This window comes from Xylaria bambusicola (assembly GCF_022495145.1).
Source record: "Xylaria bambusicola strain CBS 139988 unplaced genomic scaffold F5B22scaffold_73, whole genome shotgun sequence".
Taxonomy (NCBI): Eukaryota; Fungi; Ascomycota; class Sordariomycetes; order Xylariales; family Xylariaceae; genus Xylaria; species Xylaria bambusicola.
Genome location: NW_025953626.1, coordinates 54119 through 67990, shown reverse-complemented (window position 1 = coordinate 67990; position 13872 = coordinate 54119). Strand labels below are relative to the sequence as shown.

Sequence of the window (13872 nt, the reverse complement as noted above, 5' to 3'; positions counted from 1 at the left end):
TTTTTGGGTCTGGTGGTTGGTTTGGTTTGTTTTCTTTTATATTTTTACTTTTCTTGTGTTGGGTTTGTGGTTCCTGTGTGGTCGGGCCCCCCCCCCCCCCCCCCCCCCCCCCAACTGATGACCCCCACGCACCTGGGCAATGAGGCCCGGCTAGGTAAGTACCTACCTAGGTACCTACCTACAGTAGAGGCACCCCAGGTACCCCAGCCATGTGTGGCTTAGCATATTCCTTGGCACTCAGCAGACCCTGCTATCCCGTCTTGGAACATTAAAAATTCATCAGCACATCCGTCAATGACAAGGACCCCAAAGTCGGAGGGAATCGCCAACAACAGTGAGAGCGTGACTCGGTTCTCAAAATGATGCATCGGGGGCTGGTGACCATCGAGGAGGCTCTTCGAAACCATGTGCACAACATATGCGGCCGTGTTCGCTCCATGATGGGGGAACAAGCGGATTTCTACCCTTGGAAGAAGGGAAGCCGTCGACGCCAAGAACAGTACATTCAACGTTTGTATGTAGGCACACCTACCCGAAGAGCGTTGGCTCTCGTCAGTACAGCCGATAAAGTCGTTCGCGAAACTAAGATGGCACGGATCTGGTTGTTGGACTTGCAGACCATGTCGCTCATGGCCCGCGCCATCCATACCACCAGCAAATACAACAGCACAATACGAGAGCCACAAGTCAAGGAGCTGCAACGTGAGCTGCTTAACATCATAGTTGATATGGATTCCATCAATGGTAAGCGGCAGAGAAGTGAACTCGCGTTCCAACGGCAGAGGCTTTTCAAACTCGTCAAAGCCTTGCGACAATTCGAAGACGGGCCCGGCTGGGACAGATTTAAAGGCGTGGGCAAAAGTCCGCCACGCATGCAGGGTATTGCTGGAGGAAGCAAGCCGCCCTATTTCCTTAGCTCTAAGATAAGGGAACTGGAGACAACCCTCTTGGTGGCCGAGGTGCTGTCTACGGAGCTCAACGCGAGGGTCGCGCTTTTTCACACACCGCAGGTTGAGAGGGACGTCATAAAAGGACTCATCGATCAGGGATATAAGTCAGACTTCGAACCGTTGCCGCGCAATGTCGACACAGATGTGTGGAAGCCTCCGCCGATATTCACAAACTATCCCATTCGTTACCCGTGGCTTTAGATGATTTTGTCTCCAGCGCCCACGAGGCCAGAGTAGACACATCATCCATCTCCCTGTATTCTTGAGGCAAATTCCGATATCAGTGTATGTCTTGTACCGCTGCTTGGCCTCATGCTGAAAGCACGGGAAGATGGAATGATTCTCAGCTCATCATTGCCGAGTTCCCTATAATCCGTTGCTTGCAGGTTAGAGATACGCTGGGGACCACCACCTCATCCATACTAGCCGGATATGATGTCTCGACTCGCATGTACGCACTCTTCAAGTCTGGCGCTCATATTCCGCCGTTGTGTCACACTAGCATGCGCTCTGGACGGCGCGAAAGTACACACCTGCAGCCTATTAATACGATTCTCCAGTCCATCTTGTATTTTTAGTCCACTGTGCCACTCTCCTCCACCTAGACTAACAGATCATCACCGATAATACTACAAGTCGGCAAAGATCAGAGTGAGAAATATCGGAGTTAACAATATACGGAGAGTTATGGACGAAATTATATACCGACGAGCGGTGCATATGAACGGGAATGCTTGTTTCTAGGATATCCGCGGAGGCCTGTCGTGTTTGACCCTGCCTTAGCATGTGAATCGTGTTGTGATGTTGTCTACTTTCATGTCGCGCGATGTCGTGTCAACTTGCCGCGTTCAACACCCAGTGGATGATTATACTGTAAATATCTGCACACACATACAACTTCAACGGAAAGGGGTGTGGCTGTGGATGTTGAGCATTATCGTTGTTACCATTCGTAATCATAGCATTTTTTCAATATGGATTGACTGAAAACCCAAGTTGTATTTGCTTGCAGAGGCGATATCGGGGCATACACACAGGTCCGAAAATCAGCATATCAGTCCCTACTGTACAAATTGGTCTTAATGTGAATATAGCGTCTACTTCGCTAACCTTGGTGCCTCGCCGCAGTATTATGGGGTTCGTAGTCGTGAACATCTTTCCGGATTTCTTCATCCTGAGTTAAGTCAAGCAATGGTAGAGAGACACAGGTTAGCGCGAGCAAGTCCAAAAACTGTCAAAATCGGCCATGAACTCTCAGTGGCAGCACACTAGCCCAGCCCTATGGCCATTGGTTGTACCATTGGTTGTTCGTCCATCCTTCTTTTCGAGAAGCCCCCCTGACTCCACTGATATTGCGCGTATCTCTTTGAATGACAGACGGAACAGGAATGATGACGAGTGCGGAATCAGCGATACTACGCATGTCAGATAGGTATGGTGACAGGATAGTAGAGGAGGTAAAAATGAGCTGACCTTGACGAATCCAATGCGGTTTGCTTGCTCGCGGAAGCATTGGCGGCACATGTCCAAGCCATACTTGCGGATCAGGCCGGCGCGGTGGGTGCAGATGCGACTGGGGAAAGACATGGAGATTAGTCCTCTTGGCCGAGCAGCTTTCGGAGATAGGAATTCCATGGTCCATACCATTGGCGCGAACCCTTGCCATAGGTGTGGGGGCGACTTGCCCATACCGTATCATGCGACATAGTAGAAGTATAATATCGTAATTGACCTAGGCTTGGGATTGGTTGAGCTTCTGGTTGGGTTCACGCGACTAAGACGACGAGGATCGAAGATGAGGATGCGAGTTTGGTCACTTGGATTGGATTTGGATATGGCGACAGAGTTGTGCGCGGCCGACTACAGGTACATATGTAGGTAGGTACATAAGTACTTACTCTCTCTCCAGTGGCTGGTGGATTGTGGCTGAGACACGCCGGGATGTGGATGAGCAAAGACCCTTTTCGAAGCCCCGTGGCACCTGATCCAAAACTCTGGCTTGATTCAGGAGAAAAGCACTAGGTATCTACTGGAATCAAGTGTATGGCATTCAAGGCAAGTGAACAGCTGAAGCAGGAAGGAAACATGTACCATGATAAGCCCATGCTTTCATGGTAAGATCGTGTTCCGCAATATGGCGTAATAGGAGTCGATCTTAGTATGCCATTGTCATTTTATCGCTCTTCAGGTTATTAAGGGCGCAGAAGGGCGTATACGACAGTTAAGGTACATCAGAACACCGTGAAAACAGACCAAAGAGAAGGTGAGAAGGTGGCGATAGTTATACAGAACGAGCATGTGAAACAATCCGTGCCAGGGAAATAATGTCAACTCGAGGTACATTTTACCTTTTTTAGCGACGGGACTGTTGAATGTTCCTCGAAAGGATTCATACAGAAGATAGCTCATATTGATTTTGCAAGTATAAAACTATATTCTGCTTTGATGCTTTGACCTTTGAGGTTTTTCATTTGCGTGCGTGCTTCGTCTTGATGTCGCTTTGTCCTCCGGGCGCCACGATCGAAATGAGGAGCACTTTCACCAGTCTATTATCCTTAGCCTCTTTCATCAGCGTTCAGGGCTACGCAGTAATGACAGCGCCTGTTCTAAGAGGTGTACGATGAGTTTCCGCTCTACTGAAGTACCAAATCTCAACATCAAGCTGATGAGTTGCAGTAGACAGGTGACAAGCAAGTTGAGCTCTGCGGGGAGTTGGTCACGTCGGTACTTGAACGAGGTGAGTAAGGCCAGCCATTATCTACACTATTGGCAATTGAAAACCTAAGCTTGCATCGCGGTTAGATCTCGCGGGCCCTATTGGGGACGCCGTCAAATCAGCCGACGCGGCATATAACTGCAATGCCTACTCATGTCGGGGATATCAATATGAAGATAACGTCGACAATGTTCACACCGTCACTGTTGGCGATGTTATCACATTCTATATTGACCTCGTCGCAGGTCATCACCCAGGGTGGGCTCTAAGTTATTTTTCAAACATGTTATAATAATGTGACACTGTTCATATCCATGATGAGTACTTCAGGCTACTAAATGTATTCCCTATCTAAGAATGTCTCAGTTATCGACCTAGCTTCGAACACTGTAATCGGTTACCCTCGTCGAATGGAGCGCCTGGCCAGACTCAAAGTCGGGACCGCCTAGAAATGATAGCAAGTATCACGTCTCATCTTCCCATCCCTAGGACTTTCTTCTACATATTTCTTCTCTCCGCCTCTTGATTCCATCGCGTCTCGCTATTTTAATTAGCTTTATATCATTATATAACGCTCACTAGCCAATCACCGCCACAGCTGACTTCACAATCACAATACCCGACACGCTTTCCTCGGCTTACGATGAAGGCGGGAAGTGTGCGATCCAGTAGTACTGGTGGTCTGACAGCAACTCGCAAATAAATGAGAGTTGCCTTGACTTTTATGTTGAATAACACTTTGTTAATGGGAGCAGCGTACCCTAGAATACCATCGATAGGCATGGCGTTTCATACAGGAAATAGCCATGCGAGAATGGAGTAGGAATATAATGAGTACTTTTCAGTGAACTAGGCACCGAGTAGAGCTCCGTGTTGCTCCCATTCATATTTATGTTAGTGTGCATGTTGTACTTATTATCTCTGCCGAATTCAATCTTGAACCTCTGAACTTAAAACCTCTGTTATGCCTTTTGCCGAAGCACTTCATTGAATCGAGACGGAACACAGTCGAAAACTGTAGTGCCTTCGTCAGAAACCCTGACCAGCCAGCCAGCGTATTCGCACCAAGCGCACACACGCACCTCACCCCCCAACACCCGATCGCCCTAATAATTACTCCCGAGCGTCTCATCAAGACAGCTAAACCCAGCCCTCGCAAGCACCGCATCAGCAACATACCCAATCTTCCTCTCGACGCCCACGTCCCTCTCAAACGCCCTATGGACCCTCGCATACATGAGTCCCGCATGGCCATTAACAGCATTCGTCTCGTCCGCGCTCCCGAGCGCAAACGATTCCGGATCCACGACCTGAAAACCATAGCAATTCGGTCGTAGATACTTGGTGCGGTGAATCTCTTTATTCGGGACCACCACGAACAGGAGCTGCTCAAGCTCTTCGTTCATCATCAGTTCCCGCACGTTCCCCGGGAGAGCCGAGAGCAGACGGTTCCAGAGGACCCAGTTGCGCCCCCAGTAGTCGAGGTTATGCGGGTAGGGCCGCGGGTCCGGGAGGAAGTCCGGGTTGGGCGTGGGGGTGTGGAAGTTGAAGACTTGGATGGCGATGCGCGGGGCGCGGCGGAACCACGGCGCGCTGCTCAGCGCGATCAGGATGGGGCTGACTTTTGTGTCGATGATGTACATCATGTCTTGACTGCTGACGGCGAAGCGGGTAGTATACCGCCGACGCTTCTCCTCTTCTTCTGCAGCATTAATAGTAGCAGTACTATTTATAGGAATAGTAGAAGTGGAGATAGTAGCAGTGCGTCCACCACCAGGCTGCAAGCAGCGCATATCGCCCACATAGAAGCGCTCCTGGAACACATCCCACGCGTCGGCGCATATCCTCGCTCCGGCAAGGGTATCGTGGCCCTCGGCGCCCGTGGCAGCGTCCTGGTTGACGTACCTCGGGCCGTCGGGCGTGGAGAGGAAGATGTGGATTTGCGTGCCGTGGCAGATGGCGAAGTACGCCCTCCATATCTCGAGGCGGAGCTCGGTGGGGAGATTGGGGAAGAGGTGGAATGAGGACATTACTGCTTTGCGATAGTGTTACAATTCATGCAAAAGGGGCATCGAGAAGAAGAAGGAACGAAATGAATGAGAGCGCTCAAGAGAAGTAAAGAGGCGGTCAGTCAATGATCAGGCAACTCGATATAAAATTGTGGGGGTTGAATCCGAGTGTTGTCATGGGCTTACGTGAGTGAGGACTGTGACAAAAGTGTGGGTGAGATGGAGACTGAGAATGAGAATCAGGGTGAGTGAGAGCATCGAGTGAAGTGGGTGAGGGTTTGATTGGTGAGAATAGTAAGTAGGTTAATTGCATGTCCTTCAATAGGATATGCTACCTACCTACCTGTTTTACGAGTCCTTGGCTGCTGTGCAGGGTTGTTGATATGAGTACACTGACGCAGGGGCTACATAATCACATCCTTACAACTATGCTCAAGGTTACAAATCGAAGATGAATTCATATAGAAAACTTGGGAAACAGGGTGGACTAAGAGCAACAGATCAGAGACACTATTCATCAGGATACAATCAATCGCAATCAATGTTGTAAATTATATTTTGATTTTTCGGCCTAAAATCAGTTAATTATAGTAATGGTATAACATTCTAGTTCTAATCATTTCATCATGGACGGGCCAAATAGGGAAATGGCGTCTCCAGGTCCATGAGCTGAGAGAATCTTGTTAGGTAGTAGTAATGGGTTTCGTTTCGTCACGGGCTCGAGGAACAGGGAAAGGGGGGATTCACCTTGGAAAGACTAGAACAGGGGGGCAAGTAGAGACAGATGAACAGACGGCAGCGTGAAGAGAGAAATGCATTGCATGATCGTAGACGCGTGCGATCGTATAATACACATCCAGAGCCCCAATCCCAGCAAGTTGAGCCTCACCTCGCGCTGCCGTCATTATATCAACATCCATGCTCTTTATCCCCAAAGTTCCCTTGTCGTGTATATGCCACGCCCCAAAGACACTAAGAAGACACTGCCTGGGTATAATAGTTCCGTTGACCATTTGTAGTGAATGACTTACGACGTATGGCAGTAAGTCTCGGCTAAGGGGCTATCGGCGCGCATCCATGCTATCATGGCCTCCCAATAGTGACAAAAGGATGCGCAAGTGAGTTGATACTCTATTTTTCAAGAGTTCAAGATATATTAAAGTGAGCCTGGGCAAGCTTGTAGAAGGTCGCAGGCCAAAAGATGGAGAAACAAAGCGCAAGCGGCCTGTGGAATCACCCTGCGGCGAGTATGTCGTGCTTTGTGCTCTCCTACGAAATCTCGAGACAGTCGTGGTGTCAAGCACATGCTGTGTAAACCGAGATGATAGGCAAAAGCCCATGGAAAGTGATCGCATAAACCAGATATCATAATGTGGCGTTTTTCAAGGCGCAAGATAAACTGTGGGCTACCAACCATAGTCTTCGAGTTTGACCTTGTCGCTTGAACGTCTCTCTACAACTCCTTGTCCCTTATTTGCCCCGCGTCCCATCTGTGAGATCTTGTTCGATGGTTTCAACTCCTAGTTGACAGGCAGTCGATCAAGACGCCCACCTTTGGTGAGCCACTCCTCATCTATTAAGGAATCTCGAGCCTGATATAAGAAGCGGTAGGCAGTCTTGATGGTACCGTCGCTGACACCAGCGACACCCGCGATCTGTTTTGAACTCTTGCCTTCGCCCATGAGATGGGAGATCATGTAGATACAAGCGGCGGCGACGGATAAGGGCGAACGACCGGCCAAATCCTTAACCGAGGAACTCTTCTCACACAACTCGGACGATATTCTCGCCATGAGATGGTTATTCCTGAAGCGGAGGCCGCTGCAGTATCTCGCGCAAAGCTCGGTGGCGTTGGTAGCACTGAGGGTTGGAGGCGCACCGCCGTCGTTGATGGGACGGACAAAGGTCTTGTTCTTGTCATCCTGGAGGAACTTCTCCAACATCTTGAAGGTTCTTCCAATCTCCTTCTTGGGGACCTTGGTCAGGGCGAATATCTCACGGAAGGTTCTCGGCGCATTGGACTGACGGCAGGCGATGAAGATGCACCCGGCAATGATGACCTCGGAGGACTTCCCCTTGAAGTACTTGGCATCGTCGGTCATCTTGAAGATGTGCTTGGCAGCATCCTGGGTGGTCTTGGAAATGTTCATAGCATCGCAGAAGTTGGAGATCTCGCGGTAGGCGGCGAGGAGAGCGGTATTGCTCTGCTTACTGTCCTTGTCGTTCTTCTTGGCGGCCTTACTCTGAAGACGCTGTAGCTCTCTCGCATCTCTGCCCTCGAAAGCGATGTTGGTCTCGAGTTGAGAGCCGTTCAGAAGAGGATTGACCGAGTCACCGACACGGCTGGGATCGTCGTTGTTTTGGTCGTCGTTAGCGAAGGTGCGCCATTCGGAGCGGGTGTCGATGATGCGATCGCCGAGGACGAGGCCGCACGAGGCACAGACCATGTCGCCCGAGGAGAATTCTTCGATCAGGTTCGGGGGGAACTCGCGACAGTCGGGACACTGCAAGATCTCGTTCAGATTCTGCTGCCATTGCTCCTCCTTCAGGCCATTCTGGGCAGCGTCGGTGGCGGCGTTGTCGCTCGCACTCTGCTGGGCGGCGATGAAAGCATCCGAGTACGAGGTGGTAGCAGCCATGCTCAAGATGACGAGGGCGGCGGCGAGAAGTGGAGGAGGATGGCGACGCAGTGCGCGGGACGGAGAGAAAAGCGCACACAGACAAGAGATGAAAGAGCCGGTCCGAGAGAGAGAAAGAGAGAGACAGATGGCTTCGACGGGCGGGAGTTGTGCAGCCGTGGGTTGAAAATACCGACCGAAGGGCTGATATGAAACAAGGAGGATTGTGAAGGGGAGGGAGGGAGGAGATGCTGAGGCTGGCTTCAGAGTCAGCAACAGGTCAGCAGGTAGCCTGTGACTGCCTGTCTTTGGGGGGGGGGGGGGGTGTGACTAAGCAGCTGGGCTACAGCCTCAAGACTGCTAAGTACTGGCTTGTACTGGCTTGTAATTACTGGCAAGTAATGGGCCTGTTAGATGACTTGGTTCAGGCCTTTACTATGATAATATCACTGTAAATGCACTGTAGAGTCGGTGTTGCAGGCTGTATATAGGCGCTGTGGAGCAGGTGAGTGTGCACTAATTTTAGCGCTTCCTTTTTTTACTGAGGTAGGTACCAGCTAGATGGGTACGTACAGGTGGTAAATCTACTTAATAATACTGTAAATTTCAAGGTTCCAAGTTCTTCTCTTCTACTCTTCACTTTTCATGGCAATTACAGTTCCGCGCCTAACACCTTAAATCCTCCAATTTCATTATCTGGAGGAGAAAACAAATGTCCTTATACTCTTTGTTATTGATTTCTTGTCTAGTGCGCTAACCAAAGACAAGGCTTTTTTGAGAGTGAAGCATCTAGTATTATGGTGCCATGAATATATGCACGTACGGCTGGCTCTTGGCCACGAACACAATGGACATAGTAGGTAAGTAGGTGCCGAACAAAACAATATTTCGGATCCATCATCTTCTTCCCAAGCATGAAAGCAACTTGGTCTCTGTGCTCCGCCCGCCGTCAGCTGTTGTTGCTGCTGCTGCTGCTGCTGCTGCTACTACTGCTGAGCCCCAGCGATGCTACATCGCTTGCACTGGGACAGAGGCGGGGTGTTGTTGTAGGTAAGTATGTATGCAGGTAGGTAGTAGTCGAGTCGGCCCCCAAATCAATAATTGCTTCTCGACATCTACCCATAATGACGAACGAGTAAGTATTTCCCAGCCGAGGAGAAAAGGTCTAGATGTGACGATAGACGCTGGGACCGCCACGAACAGGCGACGCCATGCGCGTAGGTTGCGGCACGGAGAGATACGATGCAAACGCCGGATGTTGGTCGTGCCCGACACCTCCCGGATTCGAGCTTCTCCTCTCCGTCTGCACACGCGCCTCCCACGCCTTCCAGTCCTCCCGCAAACTCGTCCTCTCGCTCTCGTCTCCCAGTGGATGCGCGAGATGGTACTCTCTTCTGCTGGGCTCTTCGGGTGACACTACCTCAGGATGGTAGTCCCCGCTGTGCTGCTGCTCCTCGGGGGATGGTATCTGAGAGATGGGGTCGCTGGCCGCTAATGAGCTTCGGCTGGCGAGTGATTTGCGAATCATGAGGTCGCGCTCCTGATCCTCGAGCGTCTGTCGGTCGGCCCTACCCGATCTGCGCTTGGGTGGGTATGTCGAGTTCTTTTCTTCTTCTTTGACCGGTTGGAAACCGGTTGTTTTTCGTGCCCGCCGTGACTTGAAAAAGTGCATGCACATGACGATGGCGAGCGTTACGACGATCAGGATACCGGCCACGATGACCACGATCATCCATGGGTCAACAGGTATCGTGTTCTCGGTTGTGATTTCGCTCGACTTGGGAGTAGACTCGGTAGTTGGATGACTGACGGCATCATCGCGCCGAAAATATGTAGGAAGGCGGCCCATTTCCGGGAACTCTTCAATATCAATTGTCAGATATGAGGCTGTTGAGAGATGGGCATCGCCAGGGACGGACGACAGCTAGGCGGGGAAAGGTTCATTCTATATGAATCAACTACATCATCGATAGTCGATAGCCGCTCCATGATTCGATGGCAGTGTACCATGGTGCCAATGTGCCCTTCCAATGCCTTCGCCCTTCTGCTGCTGCCGGCGGCGCAATATATCGCACGCAGGGAAATCTTGAGTAACGCCGCCATGCACGTTGGGTAACAATGTCATGGCTTTCGTGCTATTCTTGGACCGACGGTCCCCGGCATTGGTCTAGCGGGTTTGGGGTAGGGAGTGGCTGTGGGGGAGACAAGAAGCAAGGCATTGCCTGCCTTCGGGACCTGGCCACCACTCAACTCGCCTTGCTTCCCCTACCCCGCGAGAATCGAAGGGCCTATGCCTTTCGTCCCTTCATCCCTGTTTTGGTTGAGGGTGGCTGTGTACAGCTGGCGATAGATAAGACATTATTATGTTCAATGTTACTATAACTCGCAGTGGTGTTGCTTCTACTGCCATAAACATGTTGGCATAAGGGAAATCCAAGCCATGCTGACCTTTTGATGCCTTGATTGCTAGTCGAAGGGCCGCGCATCCTCCCCGGCTTGACGACGTCGTCACACTTGGTCCCTTCTGCCCCCAGCTCATCAAGACCCATGCCTCTTCTACGATTTAATTACCCACTATTCTATCTGCTCGGTTGTAAAATAGCCCATTCACAGAAGATCAGATCGGATCAGATCAGATCAGAGCAGCGCACCGAGTACCTAGTGTCTTGGCCAACTCAATCGGGCGCCGGAGGTGTTATATTTTAGGTTTGCGCGTGGAAGAATTATAATTATCTCCCGGGCAGTAGACCAGCCGCACGGCCCGGTCCGTTCATTGAAAGTGGCAATGCTGTGTAAGAGAGGCGTAATGTATAGTATAGTAGTCTAGTGTAAACACTATTAACGAAACCAATCACTGTCTGGCTGTATAGGATACCGAAATACCGGGCTACAAGCCAAGACAGTCGGCCCTGTCATGATGAATGTTGGTCTGGATACACACTGCCGAGTTTCAATTGTCGGCCAACATTACTAGTACTGTACGGCCAGGTGAGGAAGTCTACATTTTTGCATTTCAAAATGCCTTTAGTAGTTGTTCATTTCTCTTTCTTGATTGATAATCCGCCTCACCGTCGATTAGCATGCATACGTAAAACAGTATTAACCTTCATTTACGCCTCGTGGCCGCAGTGCAGCGGATGTTTTGAAACACGAACTGGCTACGCCACCAACTTGGGGGCCAATCGTGTTTTGAAACAAGCAAAGCCACCACAGTATGCCGGCTTCTTGAAGAAATTCGGCGATGCACCGAAGCTTGGGTTGCTATTCGGAAATACACAGCCGTCAACCACTCCGGTCCCGTTCCGGCTCTACTTCAAGGTCGTAGGGCTGGAGTTCTGTGGAGTCCGTTGCGATTAGTTACCGTGCCTCCTCCTTACAGATACTTAGCGCTAATTATCTCTAGTTCAACGTCTTCTCTCGCTCTCAACATCACCCACGACAATCACCGCCGAGGTACTTGACGTGAAGGCGCCGTAGACAAGGGATTGCCTGACCGTAGATTCGTTGCTTTTGGCCCGATTCTAGAGTATTGAGCGTATGTGGGTGTGTTGCGTGCGGGTTGGCCATGTTACCGATAAGCCGAGCGTTGTGCCGAGTCGGCCGGACGCCCCGACTCTCGGCAAGGAGAAACGATGTCTTATCGTTCCTCATCCGCCACCAGTCGTCGGCGGCAGCAGATGCGACGCTCCCGTTGGCGGGATATCGGGTCCTTGATATGACGAGGGTCCTCGCAGGTGTACGTCAAGTCTACTATTCAATTGCTGCGAGGAGCCGAGCTGATGCTTCTCACTAGCCTTATTGTACTCAGATCCTGGGCGACTTAGGGCATGTATATCGCCAACATATATACGTTGGTCAATGACCAAATAGTGTTAACTCTGATCGTTTTGAAGTGCAGAAGTTATCAAGATTGAGCACCCTACCCGTGGTGATGACACGCGTGCCTGGGGGCCGCCCTACGCCCCATACCGAGCAGGATCCGACCATGAGGGTCCCGGCGAGTCTGCGTATTTTCTAGGTGTAAGTCTATATAAACCGCGACAGCGATGTATGTGTATACCGTATGGAAACGCATGTATATCTCACAATGCCATAGGTCAATCGCAACAAGAAGTCTCTCGGCCTCTCATTCCAGCATCCAGAAGGCGTCGAAGTATTGCACAAGCTAGCGGCAAAATGCGATATCCTCGTCGAGAACTATCTCCCGGGGAGTCTAAAGAAGTACGGCATGGATTTTGAGACAATTCACAAGATCAATCCATCTCTCATCTACGCCTCCATTACTGGGTACGGACAGACGGGACCGTACGCACAGCGCGCCGGCTACGACGTCATGGTAGAAGCCGAGTTCGGCCTGATGCACATCACGGGGAGCCGCGACGGACCGCCAGTCAAAGTAGGTGTCGCTGTGACGGATCTGACGACTGGCTTGTATACGAGTAACAGCATCATGGCGGCATTACTAGCACGGGCAAAGACCGGGCGTGGTCAGCATATTGACGTGGCTCTAAGCGACTGCCAAACCGCGACACTCGCCAACATTGCGAGCAGCTGTCTAATAAGTGGCAAACGGGATACGGGGCGATGGGGCACGGCACATCGTAAGTTGCCTTCGCAAGTAGTCTAGATTCTACAACCCTATTGAAGCAGTCTTAACGAAATCATGTTCGCAGCATCTATCGTGCCATACAAGTCGTTCAAGACAAAAGACGGCGATGTCCTCTTTGGCGGGGGCAACGACAGGCTCTTCGGCATCTTATGCGACGGGCTAGGACGGCCTGAATGGAAGACAGATGCAAAGTACAGCGTGAACTCGCAGCGGGTCGCGAACCGCGACGAGCTGGAGGCGGAAATCGAGAAGATCAGCGTGCTCAAGACTACGCAGGGGTGGCTCGATGTGTTCGAGGGCAAGGGCATGCCGTACGCCGCGGTGAACGACGTCCAGGACACGCTCAACCACGAGCACACGCGTGCGCGGGGCATGGTGGTTGAGCTGGAGCATGGCGAGTGCGGGCCGATCAAGGTGGTCAACACCCCTGTCAAATACAGCGATAGCAGCCCAGGCGTACGGACCGCGCCGCCGACGCTGGGACAGCATACGGACGAGGTTCTGAGTGGCCTGCTTGGACTTGACGCTGATGCTATCTCTGCGCTTAAGGATGCTGGGGCCGTCAGGTAGCCTGAAGTTGATTACGCTGGGATGTACTGTTTATCTGCCTTGATGCCATGACCACCGTGTAGAAAGTCGGTACTGATACCGAGAGCTGCTACTCGTAAGTCAATCACATATAGTTTCAGAATCGACTATATCTAGATGGCTCTTGTGATCTTCAAATGACATCTCCTTCGTCCAGTTGCTCTTTATGCATCTATTGAACTTCACGACAAATTATCTAGGTGGCGTGCCAGGCGCAATGCTACCGAATCCGTCTTCATCCTTTTCAGCTACAATGGTCGCGACCCTGCAATACGCCTTGTCTGCCTCGTTACCGGTCTCCGAGAGCGCCTGACCTTCAGCCATGAAAGTGGCTGTGTAAACTGCACCCGATTTACCTCCGATAGTTTCTGACTCACCCCTC

General features: G+C 51.0%; 6 protein-coding genes across 6 annotated transcripts; 2 read left to right on the top strand and 4 right to left on the bottom strand.

The window, feature by feature from the left end:
- Positions 1–246: 246 nt before the first annotated feature.
- Positions 247–1266, top strand: F5B22DRAFT_524883 (uncharacterized protein). Its single transcript, XM_047972657.1, has one exon. The coding sequence runs from the start codon at positions 360–362 to the stop codon at positions 1149–1151; it is 792 nt and encodes a 263-aa protein (XP_047825682.1). The 5' UTR covers positions 247–359; the 3' UTR covers positions 1152–1266.
- An 805-nt stretch (positions 1267–2071) lies between these two features.
- On the bottom strand, positions 2072–2778 carry F5B22DRAFT_524888 (uncharacterized protein). Its single transcript, XM_047972658.1, has one exon. It carries the CDS (start codon positions 2637–2639, stop codon positions 2205–2207), a length of 435 nt encoding a protein of 144 aa, XP_047825681.1. The 5' UTR covers positions 2640–2778; the 3' UTR covers positions 2072–2204.
- A 1832-nt stretch (positions 2779–4610) lies between these two features.
- F5B22DRAFT_524877 (uncharacterized protein) lies at positions 4611–5805 on the bottom strand. The gene has a single exon (XM_047972656.1). It carries the CDS (start codon positions 5694–5696, stop codon positions 4773–4775), a length of 924 nt encoding a protein of 307 aa, XP_047825680.1. The 5' UTR covers positions 5697–5805; the 3' UTR covers positions 4611–4772.
- A 1136-nt stretch (positions 5806–6941) lies between these two features.
- Positions 6942–8550, bottom strand: F5B22DRAFT_524861 (cyclin-like protein). The gene has a single exon (XM_047972655.1). The coding sequence runs from the start codon at positions 8312–8314 to the stop codon at positions 7196–7198; it is 1119 nt and encodes a 372-aa protein (XP_047825679.1). The 5' UTR covers positions 8315–8550; the 3' UTR covers positions 6942–7195.
- Positions 8551–9334: 784 nt separating this feature from the next.
- On the bottom strand, positions 9335–10277 carry F5B22DRAFT_524501 (uncharacterized protein). Its single transcript, XM_047972651.1, has one exon. The coding sequence runs from the start codon at positions 10140–10142 to the stop codon at positions 9459–9461; it is 684 nt and encodes a 227-aa protein (XP_047825678.1). The 5' UTR covers positions 10143–10277; the 3' UTR covers positions 9335–9458.
- Positions 10278–11858: 1581 nt separating this feature from the next.
- On the top strand, positions 11859–13472 carry F5B22DRAFT_639907 (CoA-transferase family III domain-containing protein; the record flags this gene model as incomplete). The annotated part of the gene is made up of 5 exons (XM_047977781.1): positions 11859–12029; positions 12087–12118; positions 12187–12313; positions 12390–12894; positions 12967–13472. The coding sequence occupies 5 exons, from the start codon at positions 11859–11861 to the stop codon at positions 13470–13472; spliced, it is 1341 nt and encodes a 446-aa protein (XP_047825677.1).
- Positions 13473–13872: the final 400 nt, after the last annotated feature.

Bases quoted from the DNA above. Each gene is read 5' to 3' on its own strand.
- F5B22DRAFT_524883 (XM_047972657.1), top strand. From the start codon at position 360: ATGATGCATCGGGGGCTGGTGACCATCGAGGAGGCTCTTCGAAACCAT.
- F5B22DRAFT_524888 (XM_047972658.1), bottom strand. From the start codon at position 2,639: ATGGGCAAGTCGCCCCCACACCTATGGCAAGGGTTCGCGCCAATGGTA.
- F5B22DRAFT_524877 (XM_047972656.1), bottom strand. From the start codon at position 5,696: ATGTCCTCATTCCACCTCTTCCCCAATCTCCCCACCGAGCTCCGCCTC.
- F5B22DRAFT_524861 (XM_047972655.1), bottom strand. From the start codon at position 8,314: ATGGCTGCTACCACCTCGTACTCGGATGCTTTCATCGCCGCCCAGCAG.
- F5B22DRAFT_524501 (XM_047972651.1), bottom strand. From the start codon at position 10,142: ATGGGCCGCCTTCCTACATATTTTCGGCGCGATGATGCCGTCAGTCAT.